The 24,444-nt window shown below is 37.4% G+C and overlaps 1 protein-coding gene across 1 annotated transcript in view; it reads right to left on the reverse strand.

Moving 5' to 3' along the window:
- LOC150110581 (uncharacterized) overlaps positions 1 to 24,444 on the reverse strand; it is an 851,360-nt gene that overhangs the window by 111,077 nt on the left and 715,839 nt on the right. Inside the window, 3 exon segments of the mRNA XM_090402114.1 lie at positions 3,437 to 3,493; positions 6,061 to 6,255; positions 10,118 to 10,249. Coding sequence (XP_090258240.1) covers positions 3,437 to 3,493; positions 6,061 to 6,255; positions 10,118 to 10,249 — 384 coding nt within the window.

Genomic DNA, 24,444 nt, shown 5'->3' on the forward strand with positions numbered 1-24,444 from the left:
AATTCTGATTAACCATCCTAATCTCAACAATAATGGTGGCATAAAAATTCCAAGAATTTGGATGGCACATATTCAGCCTACTTAATTTCCAGCATACTTTAGGACTTTAAGCAATTTTCAGCTTTTATTGGAAACCATTCCATACCAATTGGTTGAAATTTATATGTATAATCACATAGTTTTCTATATATATATATAAACATGTTGCTCTCGAGCCCAATTTAATTTTGCAACCTAATAGATAATAATAATAGGACTCTAGCTCAGTCATTAAATTCTAAACAAATAAGTTCTGGGGCCCTATACAAAATAATCAATTGTATTTACCTTTGAATGCAATCCGGGGAAGCTCCAAACCTCCCTGTCCCTTTCATCACATATTTGTAATCAAGTGACTGTTCACATTGACTTTATATACACATTCAAAGCAGTAAACAATTGTTGAATAATAACACAATAATGTAGGCATAATTATCATAAAGGAAGAAAAGTCACAAAACAGAAAAATGTTCCTACAAAATAACCAATTGTATTTACCTTTGAATGCGATCCACTGGTCGAGTGTCCAGCAAGTCAGCAAATCTTTCCTTTCGTTCAGTGTATTAATATTATTGCATTGCAATTGATGGGAATACTGTGTTTCTGTGGATTCATTACAGACCTCTTTCTCTTCAGAAACTACACACAAACTATCATTAAAAACTCGTTTTGTAAATCACTGTCATCCGAGCTATTTTTCTATTTAAAGAAGGTACCAATGTACTTATCCATAGTTGAAATACCAGTTGGACTCCCTGGAGGTGTCATGTAATAATAATAATAATAATAACTCGCCCTCGCATATAACTTGCACCCCTGATTTTACTTTTTGAAAAAAGAAATTAAAAAGTGTTGCATATACCTCACACGTGAAAAGAAGCTTAAATATATTCATGTCGGGGCGATAGTAACTCACTTGCAGTGGTAAGCAACACACTCTCCCCAACAGCCACTATACTGCAGAGGCAAGAAAAACAAGTACTTTTATTATATCAGTGAATAAGGTATGAGCAGTCTGTGTAATATATTTCTCAAAAAATATTGCAATTAGAGAGTGCAACAAGGATAAAAATGACACTAATTTATGAATCACATATTCCCTCATACAGAAACTATGCTGTATAGATTCAAGCAAAACCATATGTTGCACCAGCAAACAAAGTATCTAACTAAAAACTATTGTTATTGATTAGATGTGTGTGTGTGAGTTCATCTGCCCCAAAGCAGCAATAAAATTGTGTTAAAAGTTAACACAATTTTATTGCTTTTTACACGTTTACGAATTTTAACCCGTTAAAATTCTAAACGTGTTAAAACTAAGAAATATATATAGAGTGAATGTTGTTATGGCAGTTTCACATATGGAATTTCACAATTCGATTGAAGAGAGTTGGTATTTCAACACAATTGTTGGCTATGCTTTTATCTTTCAGTTGCGCAATCTTTTGTTAATACCACACCAATCATATGCACGTCTTAATAATCTGCCATTGCTGTTTGTTTCAAGTTAGGCTTAATTACCGTAAATAGAGAAAAGTAACAAAACAGAAAAATGTTCAGGGTCCGGTGCATAAAAAGTTCCGGGGCCAGGCCCCAGAAGCCCCGATTGAATTTAACCACTGCTCTAGCTTTGATGTATTAAAGTTTTTTTTTCCCCTCACCAGAGGTCAGGCCAATAATTGTTGTAATGGTTAGTCAGTAACTTTAGCAAACCATGTAGATTGTAGTGCAGCTTGTTTCTTGTGTGTATGCTGAAGATGATGACCTTGATATGAAGGTCGAAACGTCGAGTGTTCATTTTAGTTTATATTAAACCAAAGTTTGCTCTAAAATGGTAGTTGTCTCCATAATTTTTGATAATGGAGACAACTACTGTTGTGTCTGCACTGAAACTTCAGAAAGTGTTTTAGCCCAGTACATATCACCATGATAAGATCTGTTTGTAGACTATGTAATCTGGTAACTGAGATATGCTGCAAGAGCAAAAGTGTCCAAATCTACTGTCTGTTAATAATAATGTTATCACCAGATAGCCTAGGTTTCAAAATGCTCACGTTAACAGAAATTTCTTTCCTTATATTTAGTTATTTTAACATTTCCATTTTTAAGTATGCACTTATGTTTTGATCAAAAGAAAAGAAAACAAGGAACTTCCTTTGAAGCATATAATTTTACTGAAACATTCAGATGAAAAAAAAATGATGCTTCAATTAAGTGTTATACAGCATAATCAGTGCTCATTCTTTCAATCTAATTGTATCTAAAATGCAGTACTGAAGTTATACCATATAATTATTGAACAGCGGGAAGGAGTGATGACAAGAGGCCATCCCTGGAAGTTACGAAAGGAAACTGTGAGCAAGAGGGTGAGGAGTGGTTTCTTTGAATGGAGGGTGGTTGAACCGTGGAATGCATTGCCTGATGGAGTGGTGGGAGCGAGAACGGTCAATGAGTTTAAAGAGTGGTATGATAGACTTTGTGTTTCTTGGGGGGGGGGACCTCCCCTTGATGAGTCTTAACAGACTTTATGTTCTTAGGAAGGACCTCCCACGATGAGTCTTTTGACTCCATGGAGGCCTGAATAATAATAATAATAATAATAATAATAATAATAATAATAATAATTAGTGCTCATTCTAGAAAATACCACTATAGTTAACTCACTATAACAAACTACAAAAAATTCCTGGCAAGAGTTCCATAGTATCAATGCAAATTACCACAGAAAACCTTCCATACATGTTCACTATAGTCAAAGTTACTGCATTTTACTTTTCTTAATTATTATTATTATTATTATTTGTTTTTTATATCAACTGATACTGGAGGTCATAAGTTTTCTTTGCTTAAAGAAAAAGCTGTTGGTATGGTAGCCAGCTTAGTGGAACATTACCCATGAAAATACCTACAGGAAGGACAAGAGTGTACAAGCAAAGAATCTGTGAGAAAGTAACTGGGGTGAGTTGAGAGAGAGAGAGAGTGGGGGGGGGGGGGTCATCTATTAAGTGGACTGCCTCTTCTTACTAGCATCAAGCATTAACAGGAAGAGTTTTTTTTGTGCATCACTTCAAATGCACTATTCTAAGTTTTGGCAGGTGGGATTTATAAAGCATATTAGGTGTTGTACATATGAGAGGGAGTGTCTTGAATGGAAGAGGACACAGGGTTTATTTCAAGAGTGAGAAGGCTATGAATATTATTTATTTGTTCCAGGAGGAGTTATGGCTGCCCAAGAAGAAAAATCTGCTCTTGACTAGAGATCTGAATAAAATGACAAATCAAATTTCCCAGTCAGGCAGACACTGAATTTGAAAATCAGTTTTATTCAGAATCATCTATACTAAGTTTCATCAAACCTATCAACCAATTTAAGAAATAAAAATTATTTATAAATTACCTTTTCCTTGTTTGATGAACTCTGGATTGTTCTCATCCATGCTCTTGTACTGGGATCCTGAGAATACAAGGATTCTATTAATTCACTTTGATTTATGAAAAGCAGATATAGTTTTTTTATTATTATTATTCTTTTCTCTAAATAAGAATTTATGTATTTTCCTTATGTAAAAGACATGGGCAACATGATAAAGACAAATAACAGTTTACAAGTCTATATCTAATTTGCACTCTGACTTTTTTTTTGCTTAAAGTAATTACTATAACATTTTGCAATATGAAATTATATAAGAGAGTGATGATATGAGGATGCATCAAGAAACAAAGATCCATTAAACATATCAGTAGCATAACTGGCAGGAGTAGCAATGCTCCTGCCAGTGGCGCACCCAGAGGGGGACCAAGGGGCCCAGGCACCCCCCAAAGAAAAAGAAAAAACACTAGAAAATTTTCCAAAAATCTTTTCCTAATTAAAATTCATTTTTTTTATTTATGTTGTGTCGTGTCTTCTATTTCTATACTACTTATGAATTAGCGATCACTGCAGATGCTCAGTCATAGGTCGTATGCGATGCGTAGTGCGTATTCGCAAATCGTCCCCTCAACTCTCCCCCCCCCCAAGGTTAAATCCTGAGTGTCTGGCCCCCTCCAAGATTAAATCCTGAGTGTGCAACTGGCTCCTGCTATACGATGGACATATTTTATAGATACTTATATTCCTTACATGTATAGAAAGCAGTTTTATTCAAAAACTCCAATACATTTCATCCAGCATAATGTGGACATCATGAAGGAGAAAGATTGGCAACTGCATTCAAAACATCAATCTTAAGAATTAATCGTGAAGCATGTGGTTACTAGCTTGATTATTGTGCTCAATAATCCATATGAGACATATGCTGGTGTCCAAAAACTAAGGACGAGCTACACTTTTATCAGTATGTAAAAAATTTTCTTCACTACAGACAAATGCAGAATAAATTATATTACACAAAAAATGTGTTATAAATGTCGTATAAATTAAATTGCAATACGTTTTTGGGAAAAGTTACAAATTTCCTAAGGACATAATTAAGGAATTAATGTATAGTGCTTACAGAAAACCTTACAGAGATACATTTCAGTACGGAATATATTCTATCCCAAACTCTGATGCAGCTCTCGCAACATCGTACCATGTTTAACACCAAGTGATTCAGGAACTCTTGAGGGAAACTAGTCCACTCCTTCTTCAGAGCACAGATAAGGCTTTGTTTGTTTCTGGAAGGGAATTTCAAGCATCAATGCATATTTCTATTAGGTCCCAAATGTGTTCTATGGGGTTGAGATCTCGAGAGCATGCTGGTCTTTTGATTTGATTAATATCCTCAGTCTTCAGAAGTATTTCCACTGCTCATGTATGATGTGGTGTGGCATTGTCATCCATAAAAATGAATTCTTGGTCTACAGCACCACTGTACAATCGAATATGATCTTGAAGAACATCATTGCAATATCCTTCACCAATCATAGTACAAATTTCCAGTATTTGCAGCTTGGTGCATCCATTAAGCATAATGCCTCCACATACTATGAACCTAGCACTGCCTCGTATCTATCCCTTTCAAGAGCATTCTCATGATGGTAAGCAATACCATTTTCACACCAGATCAAGTGTCATCTAGAATTGGAGGATATACTAAACTGATTCTTATCTGTAAAGCATACACTAGCCCATTGGTGTCTTGCCCAATTTTTCTGGATACAATACCACTGAAAAGGTGCTTTATGCTGAGCAGTGGACAAAAGGACGCAGAGTACAGGCATTTGGGCATATAGGCCTACTTGTTGCAGACATCTTGCCACAGTTCATCGATATAATCTATGTACCCAATAGTGAATATATATTTTGTTCTAGAGCCTCTAGTTTACATCAGATAAACTTAATGTGCTGTTTTTCTGCTGATTTTCTATTCTTGTTGGCCAAACTAGAAAAGATAAGAAACTAAACAATAATAATGAGTTTACATATAAAACCATTATTTGAAAAAACATAGGTGATTTGAATATACACACGGAAAGCACAATGAAAGATACGCCTAAAGAAAATGTGGGGGAAAAAGACAACTGAGGTAGATCATAAAGAAGTGTATCCAAAATATACTCATTGAGAGAGGAAGTTGATAACATTGATTGCAGTGGCAGAGGACTAACCAGAAATCAGAAATGATGCTACTTTTACAGGCATTTTAAGAAACTGAGAATGAATTACCAAGTTCTTAGTTACTTTTAATGCCAGCAAAAGGAACAAGTCACCTGATTTCTGATTAGAGCCTCTGCAAACTCTTTTCATTGGGATTGGGGTGGAAAAAGAATTGCACCTATTACAAAATAATCTAGGAAATGTTTTTGTAAACCTCTTATTAATGTAAAGCATATGAAGCAACTAAGAATGAATTACCATGTTATTAACATATTATTTCAACTCATCTGATTGAGGTTCTGGTAGGGTGGGGTAACTGTACCTATTACAGAATTAAGGAAATTACTAATACAACATTGATTATCAGAATAATATTTCATAAAATATTCCTAAATTTTAAAATAAAATTTTTACTTTAGGAATCCTAAAATTCATAAACTTACATCTCCAAGCTTCTTAAGAATAAATCGTCCTTCTCCTTGCCACTTTCCTTGTGCTTCTAATGGATGCTCTTCTGGATCTAAAATTCTTTGTGTGGTAGACTTTTCTATAACACTCTTTTCCCATCCTTTCTGCACTTCTTCAATCAGTACATATTCATCTACCTTCTCAGTACTTTTGTTAGCTTTTGCCAAAGCCTAATGATAATAAAGGAAAAGTCATATTATATCACAAAAACATTATGAAACTTCAACAAATCTTTTAAGAAGATGTAATGCACAGCTGGGGTAAAACAAGTGTTCATCCATGGAAATTCTATAACAAGGATGTGAGCAAGAAAGTGAAAAAGTTTTTTTGCTTGAAACCACTACTAAAGTGGAAAACAATGAATGAGAATATAGTGAATACTGAAACATCAAATGAATTTAAGGTATGGTTTGATGAACATTTTGTTGGACAGATGACCTAACATAATATGCCTAACTACATGGAGATCTTATAATAATAATAAATAAGAAACAAGTAATAACTGATCAGATTGCAACATTTTACTGTTATTACTGAAAATCGATACACAAATCTTTATATTTTACTTTCATCATCAGAAAAGAGAGCAAATTGTAATACTTCATAACTTATTCTGAGGATTGCTGTAATGAATAAAATGTCACTTATCAGTGACATTTTCCTCATTACAGCACTGTTGCTGCCTCCATAATACCTTTTCTCTCTGTATCGCATGCTTAATCTCTTCATTCATCCATTTCACACTTACCTTATTTAACCTTCTGGCCCTTGGAATACATTTAGACATCTCTTCTACTAGATAGTTATTGAATATCCCTCAAGCTGCATTGCTCTCTTTTCCAACTAACTCCTCATTCCATGCTACACTTGCAAGCTGTCTTCTGAATTCTTCATAACCACAAGCCTTGTAGTTCCACATATATGCTTTTCTTACAGAGGTCCTCACACTGCTGACAACCATCCAGGTAATCACTCCATGATCGCTCTCACCAACTGGAGGGTATAAATAATTCCATCCTCCGATGAGATGATCAAATCTAAGACCCACAGTCATTGTATGCCCTCTGTTACACACTGTCTGAGGTAGTTGTCCCTCAAAAACTCAAGAAACTCATTTTCTTTACTTCCAGTTGCTATCTCATCATCTCAGTCTATATTGCCATAGTTAAAATCATCCATAATAATCATCCTTTTCTTATTTGCTTGGCTAATTTGATTATACATTTCATAGTCACTACCATCCACATTATCAGGTCTATAACAACATTCAACCAAGTATTTTATTCTATTCACTCCTATTCCACACCATACTGCCTCAAAACCACTGGCACTATTTCCCCTCTTACATATCTACTTTGTATGAACATAACTCTTTCTCTATCATCAATAGCATTCTCCCTCCCTTTTTACCCTTTCTATCCTCACGAAACACATCATACCTTTCAATCTCTATTCCTGTCAGGATGTCGTCCTCATCCAACTATGTCTCACTTATTCCAACAATTAATGAACAGACTCAATTAATGCAACCATTCATTTGCCTTTTTCTTATGCTTCTAGCATCTATCTGTATACAAACACAGCAGCTCATTCCTGGGTCTATAGCTAGTTCCACTGACACCACTTATTTGATGTGACTTCTCCATGCTTAACTCGAGCCATTTCATTTTCTCCTTATCCATCTGCGAACCTTCTTCAGATCCAATACTTTTCCCTTGATCTCAGAACATCCCTTCTCTTTTTTGTCTACACATGCATTCACATCTTCTTGGAGCATCTACCTTTCTCACACTGTGTTCCTGTGTCCACACTGAGCCTCCCTGTTTCTCTGTCTATCTTGCACACCTGTTTTCTCATTCTCTATACCCATGCCACTCACTTCTTCATTCACAACCACCTCTTCAGTCACTCCTGCCTTAGTCTCTCATTGTTCCACATCGCTTACCACTTGATCAGATTCATATTCTGCACTCATGAAGCACTCACACCTAACTCTGGCAACCTATTCCATACATTCACCACCCTTGAAGCAATAAAATCTAGTCCTAACACCCTTTCACCTATCAACTAGTTTTTGAAGCCCACGTATCTTCAATGTATTCATATGAAGCATTACATAGACATTACATTATCTGCCACAATCTCTGTTACTCACCTCCGTATCCTCTCTGTCCTATTATAGTTCTGTTGTTTTTACCAACTAAGCCACCTTCCTGGCTTGCTTTTTATACTCCATGTGCAATTGATTGCTACCATTATTAATCTTGTGCTGCCTCCACAATATCCTTTTCTTCCAGGTTTCATGCTTAATCCCTTTATTCATCCAATTGACACCTACTTTATTCAGTCTTTTGACCTTTGGAATAAACTCACACATCGATGTTGTTAATCTCATGGTTGGTTCCCATTTATCTCCCTCCAGCTTAATACCTCATTCCATGCTATAACTCCAAGCTGTCTCCTAAACTTTTCATAATCACCGGCTTTGTAATTCCACATATAACTTTTCCTCACAGAAGTCTTCATACGGCTAGTCACAATCCAGGTTATTATTTCATGACCACTTCTCACCAACTGGAGGGAAGTGCAAGGCCCCACTCCTAATCACATACTCCAATGAAATGATCAGATCTAAAACTCTTGATCCTCATGTGCCCTCCTTCACATACTGCCTGCAAGAAATTAAGAAATTCATTTTCTTATTCACAAATGCTATATCTTCATTCCAATCTATACTGCCATAAAAATCACCAACAATAATCACCCTTCTCTTGTTCACTAACTAAATTGCTTATACAATTCTTCATCACCACCTTCTACATTCCCTGGCCTATAGCAGCATATAACTAAACATCTCTTCCCATAGACCAGGGAATGTAGAAGGTGGTGATGAAGAATTGTATAAGCAATTTAGTTAGTGAACAAGAGAAGGGTGATTATTGTTGGTGATTACTCAAAACCATTACCACTATTTACATCTCCACTTTTCATGGACATAATTCACCTCCTGTTATCAACAGCATTCCCTGCCCTCCTTTCTTGGAAAGGAAGGGGGGAATGTTTTATAATCCCCTCATCCTTTCATGGAAAGCATCATACCCTTCCATTTATATTCCTGTCAGGAGGTCATCCTTATCCAACCATGCTTCACTTATCTGACAGTTTTTGGGTGTAAACTCAATCAATGAAACCATTTCATCTCCTTTATTTCTGATGCTCTTGGCATTTGTAAATAAACACAGAAATTTACTTTTAGTTCTACAACCGGTCTGTCTTGTGCATGCCACTTTTAGGTTGTGATTTCCCCACATCTAACCATAGCCAATTGCTTTTATCACCACTAACCTATCTCTCTCTCTCTCTCTCTCTCTCAAGACTCAACTATAAATGGGGGGGGGGGATGTAAATTATGTGAATCAAATAATGTAACATTGTTTTGAATGGCTTTAAAAAGAGGCTGAAAATTCTCTTGCCTTTGACAAGTCAGCAAGTGAATTGCTGGAGTCCTGGATGTTGTACTATGCAACAAAAATATACAAGCTCTGGCCAGCATTGGAATCCCAGGTAATGTTCCAAAGAAATTCACCATAACATTCTTAACAGTAAAATAATTCTTTTAATTGCCATGTTTCCTTTAGTAGTATAAAATATTAATTTCAATAAGAAAAAGGGAAAAAATCCTAGAAGTGGTAAAATTAAGGATTATGACTATTATGTATGATGCATGCATCATATGTATATAGCCTCACTCAGCAGTTCACACATCACATGTAGTTGATAGTTAATGATCATGGAGTTTATATTTCTGAAGATAACTTATATAAACTTCCCAAGTCTATCAGTATATCTTGAGAGGGTTTTTACAAATGTCACATTGATCTGATTCAAACCTCAGTATTTCAATAACAAAACAGAGGTTATATCCACTATATTTCATTGAGGCTAAATGGATTTATAATACATAAAAAATGACATGATACATTAATATGATTTAAACATAAACACAACAAATACAAATAGTTGTGCTATTACCTGTATAATTACTTCTTTGGTAGTACTTTCTTGGGTAATTTTAAGTATTGTACTATCTTCATCTGTAATAACACCATGAACCATAAGAAAGAACATCTTTCTCTTCAGTGGCATATTACTTACTGCCAAGGTCTAGAAAGAAACAAAATAAATTAAAAAAGTCCATCATTATAATTTATTATTTTTAGTAAATAAACCTCCATGAAGTCAACACAGAGCAATATATATTATTATTATTATTATTCAGGCCTCCAAGGAGTCAAAAGACTCATCGAGGGAGGTCCTTCCTAAGACATAAAGTCTGTCAAGACTCACTGAGGGGAGGTCCCCCCCTGAGAAACACAAAGTCTATCATACCACTCTTTAAACTCACTGACCGTTCTCGCTCCCACCGCTCCATCAGGCAATGCATTCCACGGCTCAACCACCCTCCACACAAAGAAACCACTCCTTACCCTCTTGCTCACAGTTTCCTTTTGTAACTTCCAGGGATGGCCTCTTGTCATCACTCCTTCCCGCTGATCAACCAAGCGAAAGAACTCCCCAGTGTCAACCCTGTAACCACCTCTCAACAGTTTAAAAGTCTCAATCATATCACCTCTCCTTCTTCTATCCACCAAACTCTGCAGTCCACATTCTCTCAGCCAATCCTCATAACTATCCTTGTACAGTCCTGAAACCATCTTTGTCATCCATCTTTGTATCCTTTCCACAGTTAATTTATCCCCTTCAAATCCTGGGGACCAAATCTGAGAACAATAGTCCAAGTGTGGTCTGATCAGAGACTTATACAATGGAATGATAACCCTCTTATCTCTGCAGGTCAGTGTCCTTCTCATAATAGCAGCAATCCTCTGTGTTACCTTCACCACCTTTGCAATATGTCCCCTAAACTTCAGGTTTCTATCAATCATCAACCCCAGATCTCTTGTCTCCCCTACTTCCTCCAGTATAACTCCTCCCATAGAGTATGCAGCATCCCATCGATGTTTCCCAAACCTCAAGACCTTACATTTTGCTGCATTAAACTGACACCTCCATTCATTTGCCCATCTATCTAGCTTATTTAAATCCTCTTGCAGGGCTACCACATCTGCACTATTACTAATAATCCTTCCCAGCTTCGCATCATCTGCAAACAACTGAATATCCCCCTGCAATCCACTGGCTATGTCATTGATATACTGAACCTTAAATTCATTTATACTCTTAGCATTCACAACACTTTTCAGCAGTGTATTCAACTTACTCACAATTCTCCACCTAAAAAATCTGCTCACTTCCTCTTCACCTTATTTTTACTTAATTTCCATGGATGGTCTCACATTCTTTCCCTCTCATTCTTTTTAAAATTCCCTCTATATCAATGTATAAAATATCACTAACTTAAGTGTCTCTATCATCTCATCTCATTTTTACTTATCCATCAAACTCTGCAATTTTAATTCCCTCAACATTCCAGACTCCAGATTCCTAACTAAATTTGAGCACAGTAGCCAATTTGCAGTCTAACCAGTACTTTACACAGTAGCAATCAACTATCTCCTTATCCATACTTGTCAGTTTGTTTATTATTATAGTGCTGTATACTCTCTAAACTTTAGACAACTGTTGATCAATCATCAGTCCCTAGATCTCAAATCTCATCCACCTCTTGAAGCACAATTCTACCAATATAATACACATCCTTATTATATCACTTCATTCCAAAATAAAACAGTTTGCACTTATTAATATTAAACTTGTAAGCTTATTAAGCTAAAAGTCGATTCAAATCTAATTGGAAGGAGTGAAGCTTCTTCACTCCTTCTAATTAGTCATCATCATCATCATTCTCCTTATGATGATGACAATGATGATATCAGTCTGTATCTTTCCCACTTCAGGGCGAAGTCCTCTTCCATTGGAGGAGGGTTGGGTCTAGATCTTGAATGGCAACTCACTCTATGTTGGGAGAGTGTATATATATTTGTATGAATGAATGTATGAAGGAGAAAGACAATCACAAACATCCATGCCCATGGTTCAAATCCAGGATTTGAACCCTGCAGCCTTTTGGCTGGAGAGCAGATATTATTATTGTGATTATTATTATTATTACTTTACATCTCCATGGAGTCCAAGGGACTCATCAAGGTAGGGCACAGACACTACAACTCTCTGTCTCCATCCAATCCACCAACTACAATGAACTGCATCATCTACATCAATACCATCTACTGCCCACCACCACCAGCACCACTGATATTTTCACACACAATCACAAACATCCATGCCCATGGCGAGATTTGAACCTGCAGTCTTTTCGCTGGAGAGCCCATATGCTAACCACTCGGCCAACCAGTCTGGCATTACTTGCTTTCTGATTATTGGATTTTTGTTTTTTTAAATATCAAAAATTTATATCCAGTAATATTTCAGTAGAATCTCAGTTTCCAAAATCTGGAAAACATCAGTCATTATACCATTACTAAAACATAACAAAACCCTAGTGACTGTAACAGCTACAGACCGATAGCTTTGACTAGCACTCTATGTAAACTAAATGAAAGAATAATACATACCAGACTTATGAATTGGCTCTTAGAAAATAACAAGATCAACTTCTACCAAACTGCATACAAGTCTCAACACAGTATAGAAGATCAATTATTTTATCTTTGCCAATCAGTCATAGATGGCTTTCAAGAAAAGCCACCAAAGAAGACAATGGCAATATTCTCAGATCTCACAGCAGCCTATGATTGCGTCTGGAGACAAAAGTTAATAAAAATTGCATATGATACTGGAATAAGGGGAAATACATTAATTTGGATTTCAGATTATATGAAAGGAAGAAAAATGAAAGTAAAAGTTAATGGAATTTATTTCAACATTCATCGAACTTGGGCTGAAGTCCCACAAGTTTCTGTTTTAAGTCCACTCCTATTTCTCATCTATATGAACAATATCCATCCTCACATAAAATATGACACAAAAATAGCATGCTATGCAGATGATATAGCAATATGGCACACAAGCAGTAATCCTCAACAATCTTACTTCCAAAATATGTGCAGTCGAAGCTAAGCTAGAACAAATTGAAAACCAGCACAATGCAAGCTCTACTTCGCCAGCAAAAGAACTTCACGATCTAATCGCATCAATGGTAAACGAATTGATGCAGGCTAAACACAAAAAACTGAACACCATCATTTTGAACTTCCCAACAGAAAACGGAAAATCATTACAAGAGGACATCAACAAACTAGCTGAAGAATGCAACATTGATCTTAAGAATATCGTCAGGTGCCATCATTTCGGGCCTATAAATAAGAGGGAGGACGGAATGAACTTTCCACACCTAGTAAAAGTGACTTGCGATATGCCGACAAGCACAGCAAAATTAATAACAGTGATCGACAACAAGTTCAAAGACACCTGTCCCCAGTCGCCATACATGCACAACCAGACTTATCATTTGCACAAAGAGAACAAGATGCCAGCTTCGAAGACAACTCGAAGAAAAATGTCAAAATGGTGACAACAGTTGGACCATCAACTACAGACAAGATAAACTGGTGAAAAAACCAAGTGATGCCACTAGCAGCTACCATGGAGACCAGTATGCAGGCACCGCATAGGAAATGTGCAAGACCCATGAAGTCCAACATATGACTCACAAACCCAACACATCCACTTCACCAACATCCGTGGCCTAAACTCCAACCTGAATAGTGTCCACTACCACCTACAGTCAACAAACCCCACCTACTCTTCCTGGCAGAAACTCAAATCTCACCTCCCCACAGCACCACTTATCTCAACCTTCCAAACTACTCACTCTTTAACAACTTTCATCCTAAGCGTGGTGTCTGTGCATACATCCACTCTGACATACCTTGCCAGAGAGCACCCAACCTAGAATCACACAACTTTGACCTTCTTTGGTTGAAAATATCCCTTCACCACTCAGTTCAATTCGTCTGCTGTCTCTATCGCTTCCCCCAACACAACCAACCAACCACCCTGAGCTCTTTAATTTACTCTCCCTAAAAATCAACTTTCTCCAATCCCACTTTCCCAACAGCGAAATCATCCTCCTAGGAGATTTAATCCACAATGCTAGCTGGCTTTCCTCCTCCAGTTATACAGATCTTGCAGGCAGAGATAGTGAAACATTTGCCATCGCTAACGACCTTACACAACTTGTCCAGATGCCAACCAGAATACCGGATAATCCAAACCACTTCCCAAACACCTCAGATCTCTTCCTCGCCAATGACCCCCTCCAAATACACAGTGAAAGTAATGAGCTTCTTTGGCAATTCTGACCACAACCTAGTGCTCACTTCCTCCCCCATGCAACTTTTACACAGACACCCCCATACAAGAGTAGTTTGGCACTATAACATTGCCAAGTGGGACAGCCTCCTCATCTTCTATGCCGCATTCCCATGGTTGGACTATTGCTTCCAACCCAAACATATGCAACGAGTTTATTACCAAAGTAATCCTCACCGGCATGAATACAGACATTCCACACAGCACTCTGAATTGCCATTCCCTAAAGAAATCCTGGTTCTCCAAAAGATGTGCCAAGGCTGTAGAGATGAAACACCAGACATACCACAACTGGCTGAAATCAAGAAACTCATCCTCCTTCAAAGCTTACACCGAAGCCCATAATAGATGCAAAAAAAAAAAACAATCAATGCTTCCAAAACAGAGTTCGAAAGAGCAAAAAGCAGGAAACTAGCAGCATGTCCAAATGGCAGCCAAGCCTTTTAGTTTCTCACCAAAGCAATTGGCTGTAACTTCTGTCCAACACCATTCCCCACCCCTATCATACCCAAATGGTTCTACTGCATCATCACCCACAGAAAAAGTCAATCTTCTGGCTTCATACTTTGCTTCAAATGCATGCATAACTGACGATGGTAAATGTCCCCCAACCATTCCAGACACCCAACATACAGTGCCCCCTATATCCTTTAGCCAGGATGAGATCAGAAAAATAATGTCCAAATTAGACACAAAAAAGTCTCCTGGCCCTGATGGCATTCCCCCAATTGTTCTGAAAGTTTGTGCTCCAGAACTGACCTCTATCCTATGTCACCTATATATATATATATATATATATATATATATATACTCTCTTATTCTACTGGAATCTATCCCACAAACTGGAAATTGGCCTTTCTTCAGCCCCAAGAAGGGTGACAAGTCACTGCCATCCAATTACCTCCCTATCTCGCTTACCTCAGTCCTGTCAATAGTAATGGAAAAAATCATAAATTCCCAACTCCTACACTATTTTGACGACACTCACCAAATAAATGACTGCCAGTATGGATTCTGCCATGGCCGATCAACAGGAGATCTACTCACATATGTCACCCATCTCTGAACAAATGCTATGAAGAGGTTTGGCGAATCTCAAGTGGTTGCACTAGATATCTCCAAAGCCTTTGACCGGGTCTGGCACAAAGGCCTACCAGGCAAACTACCATCATTCGGTCCAACCCAGGACTTCTGTAGTTGGATTGCCAGCTTTCTGTCTGGATGCACACTGTGTGTGATGATGGACAGCTTCCTATCCTCTCACCACTCAATTAATGCTTGGGTCCCACAAGGTTCTGTCCTCTCACCAACCCTCTTCCTGCTATATATCAATGACCTACTGCAATTGACCTCCAACCCAATGCACAGTTTTGCAGATGACAGCACACTTCACTCCTTGCTTGCATTTGATAAGCCTTACCCTTCATAACTCACCTCAACCTACAGAACATCAACCACCACCACCCTCAACTCCGATCTCCAAGCCATCCTACAATGGGGTTCGGATAACCTCATAAATTTCAACGCCAATAAAACCCAGTTCTGTACTATATCCCATAAAAAAGAACCATTTTTTCCAAGTATCCTTTTTGACAATACCCAAATTTCCAGACAGTCTGAGATCTTGCTTCTTGGCATCACCCTCACATCAAACCTCTCCTGGCATAAACATATCACAATCATTGCATCCTCAGCCTCAAAAAAACTAGGATTTCTCTTTCGCTCAAGACGTTACTTCAACCTCGAACAGCTACTAACATTATACAAATCACAAATCCACCCAGCTATTGAATAATGCTTCCACATATGGGGTGGGGGCCCCTAAAAGCTCTCTCAAAATGCTCGATTCAATACAGAGGATAGCAATTAGACTTATCAATGATCCATCCCTTGCCGACTCTCTCCCCCCACTTTCACACAGACGTATAGTCTCTGCAGTATATATATTCTACAAATATTTCCATGGAAAATGCTCATCCGAAATAACATCAATAATTCCTCTGCTCAGTACAAAGCTCACTGGAACACGTGCAGCTGCTGCACAATACACCAAGAAATAAACAGAACAAGTTTCTTTCCCTCTTCCTTCATCCCTGCAACTGCTGCACAGTGGAACAATCTCCCACCTGCTGTGTTTCCAAAGGAATACAATTTAAAGTTATTCATATCAAATATAAATAAATTCCTCCTTTCCCAACCCACTACCCATACACAGTACTAATGTACTATAGGTTGACCAACCAACCTCCTGTGTATGGGCCCAACATAAAAAAAAAAAAAAAAAAAAAAATTTAAATTCAGTAAAAGGCTTAGAAAGATGGGCAAAGGAACTTAAACTACAGATAAACCAAAAAAAAAAAAAAAACTGTGCATCTTCTCCACTGATAGAAAAAACAGACACAATTACAACCCTCAAATCAAAATATATAACACCAAAATAGAAAAAACAGAGTCTCCAAAATACTTAGACCTAACCTTAGACACTGAACTGAGATTTACAACTTATATTACAAACACATCTAATAAAGCTCTTATAAAAGCTTAATATCATCAAAAGGCATTGTGGAACAAAGTGGGGTGCAAAACCGAAGACACTGAAAACTACATATATGGCACTGATACGACCCACTATGGAATATGCCTCATCAATCTGGCCTCCAGCTTCTACTAGCTGAAAAGAAAAACTTGACAGAGTACAATCAAAAAAGCTCAACAAGAGTGTGGGCTTCACATTCTAGAAGACAGAAGAAAACTCTCCACAGTTAAATTCACTAACAGAATCAGGAGCCACTAACAGGATCACGTCTCACTTGGGATTTTCAATGCTTGGACAAGAAAATCTAGACTAAAGAGATCATCTATGTTACAATATGATCAAGAAATTAGAAAACAGTTTGACTTAGAGCACCTATCCTTTGAAATAAGAATAGGCACTCGTAATCAGAAAGAAATCATTCTTTTCCACTATTCTACCAAAAAACACAATGATATCAAACCTTAAAGAGCCAAGAGGCTATTTTTTCCGGCGACATAAATTAATTTACGTCGCCAGAAAAAATAGCCTCTTGGCTCTTTATTGTAGTAATAATATATGGGTACACCTTTCTAGCAATTCATATAGTAAAGGTATGTAAGTTCAGTTCACTTAAACTTTGGTATTATCCAGGTCTACCCACTCACTGATGAGACCTCAATAAAGGTCGAAACCGGTTTAAGTAGTGACCTTCCTTATGATGTAAAACAGTAATACATCTCCTAGGAGCTGCGTTTTACATTATGAGAAAATATTAATGATAGTGATGGAGCTTGCTGCACCTTTGCTCCGAGGTGTCCTAGTGTCGTACTACCAGGTGTTGACTTACGCTTGGACTCGCCAAAAGTTCTTTGTCATGAAACTCTTAGATTTCAATCTCTGAGTTACTTATCTGGCTTTAAAATAATGAGGGATTTATTATCCCCCCTTAACTTGATATTAAACCTTATTCAGAAAAGGAATCACAGCAAGAAAATAAAAGAAAAGGACCTGACACTATACATCACTTAAATAATCCAAACCATGTCATTGCCTACACTGATGGATCATCTGATGAAGCATTCAAACAAGGAGGTTCAGGGGTTTTTCTAACTGCAAATCAAAACCACAGCTGGCAAAATAGCTTCAAACTTCACTTGTGAATTAACAACCATACAAACAGCTCTCAAATTCTATCTCTCAAATCCAGTAATAAACACCACAGAATAACCATCTACAGTGATTCAAAATCTGCACTTGAGGCATTAAAAAAATGGAAAAACAAAACTCACACAGGAAATTCATGAACTACTAACAACCTTAAATTTGAAAAATAAGAACTACACACTGCAATGGATACTAGCCCATGTAAATATTGAAAGCAATGAAAGAGCAGACAGTCTAGCCAAAGAAGCAAGATACTTACCTCAAAAATTACACCCATTATCACTAACTGATGCTAACTCTGTTGCCAAAATAAGATTGGTAAAACAAACTATCAAGAAGAAGAAGAATGAAATCAGTGAAATTAATGAAAATAAAGAAATAACTACAATCACCAGACTAAGGATGGAACATTTTAAAAGCATGAAAATTCAGCCAGATAGCTAAGAAACATGCAAAAACTGTCCAGAGTTGAACTAACACCTTTCCATATTTATTCTTGTCCAGCAATTGCTGCTGCTCTACAGAAAATTGATAATAACCCTAGAGTAAAGCTCTACTCCACAAAAGTTCAACAGATTACCAAAGCAATTCTATAGATCCATGGTCATATCTAGAAGCTCTTCAATGGACTCAACAACAACAACATCTCAGTCACTTTCACCACCTTTAGCTTAAGATTGCAACATTTGATATAATAAATTTAGTTTAATCCTTTATCCAAGTGTGTGCAAACAAAGTTTGCGCCTGAAAGTATCTTCCGGACTGGGGTAAAGTGGTACAACACCGGGCGACTCCTTGCAAAGGCGGAGTAAGCTACCAACATTCCTATCTCAGTATCTCCCATAATGCCAAACACATCTCCTTGCGGATATGTATAATGTTATGCATTAAGGGAAGGGCCACTACCCAGACTAGTTTCGACCTTTATTGAGGTCTCTTCAGTGGGAGCCAGGCCCAAGTGGAGATACCAAGGCAGAAGCATTAGCAAGGTCATCTCCTCCTATAGGAGCTGCCAAACAGTGTTCCACCGTTTTATTAAATTACTCTGGATTTAGAGAAAGATGTTGAAAGTTTATTTTTCACTTGGTCAGATTAAACTATAATAAATTTAGTTTAATCCTTTATCCAAGTGTGTGCAAACAAAGTTTGCACCTGAAAGTATCTTCATGACTGGGGTAAAGTGGTACAACACTGGGCGACTAATTGCAAAGGCGACTAATTGCAAATCGCCCAGTGTTGTACCAACACTGGGCGATTAGTAAGTAAGCTACCAACAGAGTAATTTAATAAAAAGGTGGCACACCATTTAGCAGCTCCTATAGGAGGAGATGACCTTGCTAATGCTTCTGCCTTGGTATCTCCACTTGGGCCTGGCTCCCACTGAAGAGACCTCAATAAAGGTCGAAACTAGTCTGGGTGCTTCTGCCTTGGTATCTCCACTTGGACCTGGCCCCCACTGAAGAGACCTCAATAAAGGTCGAAACTAGTCTGGGTAGTGGCCCTTCCCTTAATGCATAACATTTTGCATTATGGGAGATACTGAGATAGGAGTGTTGGTAGCTTATTCCACCTTTGCAAGGAGTCGCCCGGTGTTGTACCACTTTACCCCAGTCCTGAAGATACTTTCAGGCGCAAACTTTGTTTGCACACACTTGGATAAAGGATTAAACTAAATTTATTATAGTCTGACCAAGTGAAAAATAAACTTGCAACATTTGAATTTTTACTCTTTGTAGGATGCTAATTTCAATAGCATCCAATGTTTACCCACTGTATATGAGATATGGTGAAAATATATGAGATATATCCTATACTCTTCTTCTTCAACCTTTTGGTTCTGTCCACTGCTGGACAAAGGTCTCCCCCATGGGTTTCCAGATCACTTGGATTTCTGCCTCTCCTATCCATCTCGCTCCTGCAATTTGTTCCAGTTCATCCCTCCACCTTCTTCTTGGTCTTCTTCTTTGTCTTGCTCTGTTGTTTTGTCTTGCTCTGTTGTGTCTCCACTCTGTTGTTTTTCTAGTCCATCTCCTGTAACTGCATCTGGCAATATGGCCACCTAATCCTTTATCCAACTTAGCCTGCTTCACTTAGCCTGCTTAATGTATTTTACAATATCCATGACACCTGTTTGAGATCTTATCCAGGTATTTGTCTTCCTATCTCTTAATGTTATTTTTAGCATACTTCTTTCCATGAGATGTTGTGATGTTCTCAGCTTTTTGTTTAGGGCTTCTGTTAAAGTCCATGTTTCTCCTGCATATGTTAGGACAGGACGCATGCACTGGTCGAAAGCTTTCCTTTTTTAGACTCATAGGGATATCAGTTCTAAACATGTCTCCCATTTTCCCATAAGCCATCCATCCAAGGTGAATTCTTCGTTCAATCTCTTTTCTTTGGCACTCCTCAAAGGATAACAATTGGCCCAAATATACATATGAAGTAACTTGTTCTATTTCATGGTTTTCAACTTTGACAGTTCTATGGTTAATATATTTATTCATCATTATTTTTATTTTTTCTCTATTTATTTTTAATCCAATTACTCTGGAGGTTTCATTTAGCTGATTTAGCCTTTCTTCCAGATCTTCAAGATTATCTGCTATTAGGACAATATCATCTGCAAATTTCAGATGATGCAGCCTTTCTCCATTTATGTTTAGTCCTTTTGTTTCCCAGTCAAGGCTTCTAAAGACTTCCTCTAGTGCAGCTGTAAATAATTTGGGAGATATGGTGTCGCCTTGCCAAATGCCTTTTTGTATTGGGAACTTTTCACTGTTTTTATATAATTTAATTACAGAAGTTGCATTATCATAAATATGTTTTAGTGTTTCAATATATGGTTTCTCAGTTCCCTGGGTTTCAAGTGCTTTTAGTGTTGCAAATGTTTTAACTGAATCAAATGCTTTTTCGTAGTCTATATAGGCCAGACATGAGGGTTTATTGTATTCAATTGATTTTTCAATGAGTTGTCTTAATGTGTGAATATGAAGATTAATTCAAAATTTATGCTAATTTTAAAGGTGCTCAACCGCATTCCCCACCCTGCCACTCCAGGAAATGAATTATACAAGGGTGGTCTGAAAAGTTCTCAGACTTGACCATAGATGGCAACACTATCAGCAAGATTTTTTTTTTCTAAGTTAGTACATCTGTCATAAGCATCTATGTGAAATTGCAAGTCATTCTATCATGTAGTTTGTTTTATATAGCTGTCTGAAGCGAAAGTATTGTCTGTATCCCTTGAAATGGATAAAATTGAGTATTGTGCAGTTATAAAATTCTTTGTGAAAGAAGGTTTAATGCCAAAAGAAATTCATTCGAAGTTTATAAAAGTTTATGAGCACTCTTCTCCTTCATTTTTGACAATTAAGAAATGGTGTTGTTAAACATGGCCATACCAGCCTTGAAGATGATCCATGTGAAGGACGTCAAAAAAGTGTAACAACACCAGAAATCATTGATCAAGTGCACAATATGATATTGGATGACCAGCGAGTCAAAGTGCTTGAAACTGCTGAGACTATAGGAATTTCAAAAGAATGTGCAGGATATATATTTTGCATGAAGAAATGCAAATGAAAAAGCTTTGCGCAAGATGGGTGTCGAGCTTGCTCACACCAGATTAAAAACGCACTAGCATGAAAATCTCTGAACAGTGCTTGGAGCATTTTAACAAGAATAAAACTGATTTTGTGTGTCGATTTATTACTATGGATGAGACTTGGATTCACTATTACACACCAGAATCCAAACAACAGTCAAAACAGTAGACAGAAGCTGGTTGTTCAGCACCAAAGAAGGCAAAGTCAGTTCCATCAGCAGGAAAGGTCATGGCATCGGTGTTTTCGGATGCTAAAGGCATTTTGTTTATTACTTATCTTGAAAAGGGTAAAACAATAACCAGGGAATATTATTCCGATCTTTTAACCAGACTAGACTAAAAAATTCATGAGAAAAGACCTGATTTGCAGAAGAAAAAATCATCTTTCATGAAGACAATGCACCTGCTCACAAAGGTGTTTTGGCAATGGGAAAATTAAGGGATTTGTACTAGGAATTATTGGAACATCCACCCTATTTTCCAGATTTGGCTTCCTCTGACTTCTATCTCTTTCCAAAACTATAACTCTTCCTCGCTTGTCAGTGTTTTTCTTCGAATCAAGAGGTGATGGCAGCTGTAGAGGGGTATTTTGTAGATCTTACTGAGAACCACTAGAGGGATGAGATAATGGCACTGAAGCATTGCTGGAATAAATGTATTAGTCTTAAGGGAGATTATGTTGAAAAAAAAAAAAAAATTTGAAATTATAAATTCGTTTTTTCATTGTTAGGCTAGAACTTTTTTTTTTTTTTCATTGCTAGAACTTTTCAGACCACCCTCGTAAATAACTAAAAATAACTAACACTCAAAAATACTTTTTTCTTTTGGCATAAATTATTTTTATGGAGTGAAAATATCACGTGAAATATATTTGTAAAACACAGAAAAAATTTAAGCAAACAGCTGAACAACTCGTGAAAAAGAAGATAGTAGCTTAAATAGATTACAAATAATTAATCCAGTTTTAAAAGAATTTGCTTCAACACTTAACAATATTATTTTATTTCTTTTTTTAAAAATGGTAAAATGAAGTGATAGAATTTTGTACGAGAGACGGAATGAAAGAGAGGTATGGGAGTGCCAGAAGAGGAGAGAATGGAAAGAATAGGAGAGACGGAATGAGAGAGGTATGGGAGTGCTAGAAGAGGAGAAAATGGAAACAGTAGGAGAGAGGGAATGAGAGAGAGAGAGGTATGGGAATGAAAGAAGAGGAGAAAATGGAAACAATAGGAGAGAGGGAATGGTAAGAGGTATAATGTATGGGGACTCAATGAACCGTGGTGTTCAAGATAGGATGGCGAGGAGTGTTTGCCAGGAGAAATGATAGGAAGGGTGGCTTTGGCAGTTAAGAGAGGTGAAAGGGTGGATGAGATGATTGTGATGGTGGGAACAAATAACTTGAGTGGTGTTGTAAATAGGGCAGCGAGACATAGAAGCAAGATTCTTGCTTGAGGTGGTACGAAAAAAGACACGAAGAGGAAATATATTGTGTGTGTTGCCTAGGTATGATAATGACGAACTGAGCAGAAGAGCAGTCATATTGAATGATATAATAGCTAGAATGTGTGACAAGAGAGGACTGGAATATGTGGATACTTGGAGTGCGTTTGAGGACAGAGAGGAATTGTATGCAAGACCCCGCTTACATTTGAATGAGGAAGGACGTAGTCATCTGGAGAGATTATTGTTCTGAAAAAGTCAGCATGTCCCAGGAAGGATGGTAGCAGGGGAGGCTTCTTGTGGGAATGGATACTTGGGAGAAGGGGAATGACATCACTGTAACACTGAGCCCAGTGGAGTCCAGAGGGGATAATGCTGTGTATAGAAACGACGGCACTTATATGCTATGTACTGATGCTAGGAATATCCGAAATAAGGGAGAGGAATTAGTGGCGCAGATAGCATCAGCCTGGCCAAAAATTATTGGGATCACTGAGACGTGGTTGACAGAAGAGGATATAAAAACAGAAATAGAAGTCGCTGGGTACAGCATTTTTCGGCAAGATAGGAAGGGAAAGTGTGGTGGTGGAGTACTGCTTATGATAAGTGATGACCTATGTCCTCCAAAGTGGAGACTTTGGAAGGCAGTGACACTAATGAATTTGAAAGCATATGGTGTGAGGTAGAGGTGAGCAAGACAGGATATTTAGTGGGGTGTTACTACCGACCCAGGAGTACAGAGGGTGGGGACCAGGAAATGTTTAGACAGTGGAGTTTGGCAAGTGCAAGAAGAATGATTGTTATGGGAGATTTTAACTACAGTAGTATAAACTGGGAAGAGGACGATGAATGTAGTAATAAGGGAATAGAATTTCTAGAATTCTTGAGGTACAAATGTCTTAGGCAACATGTAATAGAGGGAACAAGAAGTTCAAGACTATTACACTTTTTTATAAAATAATTTTATGAATAATTGTCAAGAAAAAATTCAACATAAGAAGTTCAAGAGTTTTGGATTTGGTTATAGCATCAGAAGAGTTGATAATAACTGAGATGACATCTCTCCCACCAGTTGGAGAGAGTGACCACATTGTTCTGACTTGGAAAATGAATAGACATGCAGGAGTATCAAAAAGACAGGAACGTATGTGGAATTATAAGAGAGGTGATTATAATAGTCTACGACGTCAACTTGGGGAAGTTTCATGGAGGGAGGAATTGGAAGGCTGGGATATCATTAGTGCATGGGAAATTATGAAAGAATATTTGTTAGCAGCAATG

Source organism: Typopeltis vanoorti, chromosome 1 (assembly GCF_054136105.1).
Source record: "Typopeltis vanoorti isolate ZY-2024b chromosome 1, IOZ_Tvanoo_1.0, whole genome shotgun sequence".
NCBI lineage: Eukaryota > Metazoa > Arthropoda > Arachnida > Uropygi > Thelyphonidae > Typopeltis > Typopeltis vanoorti.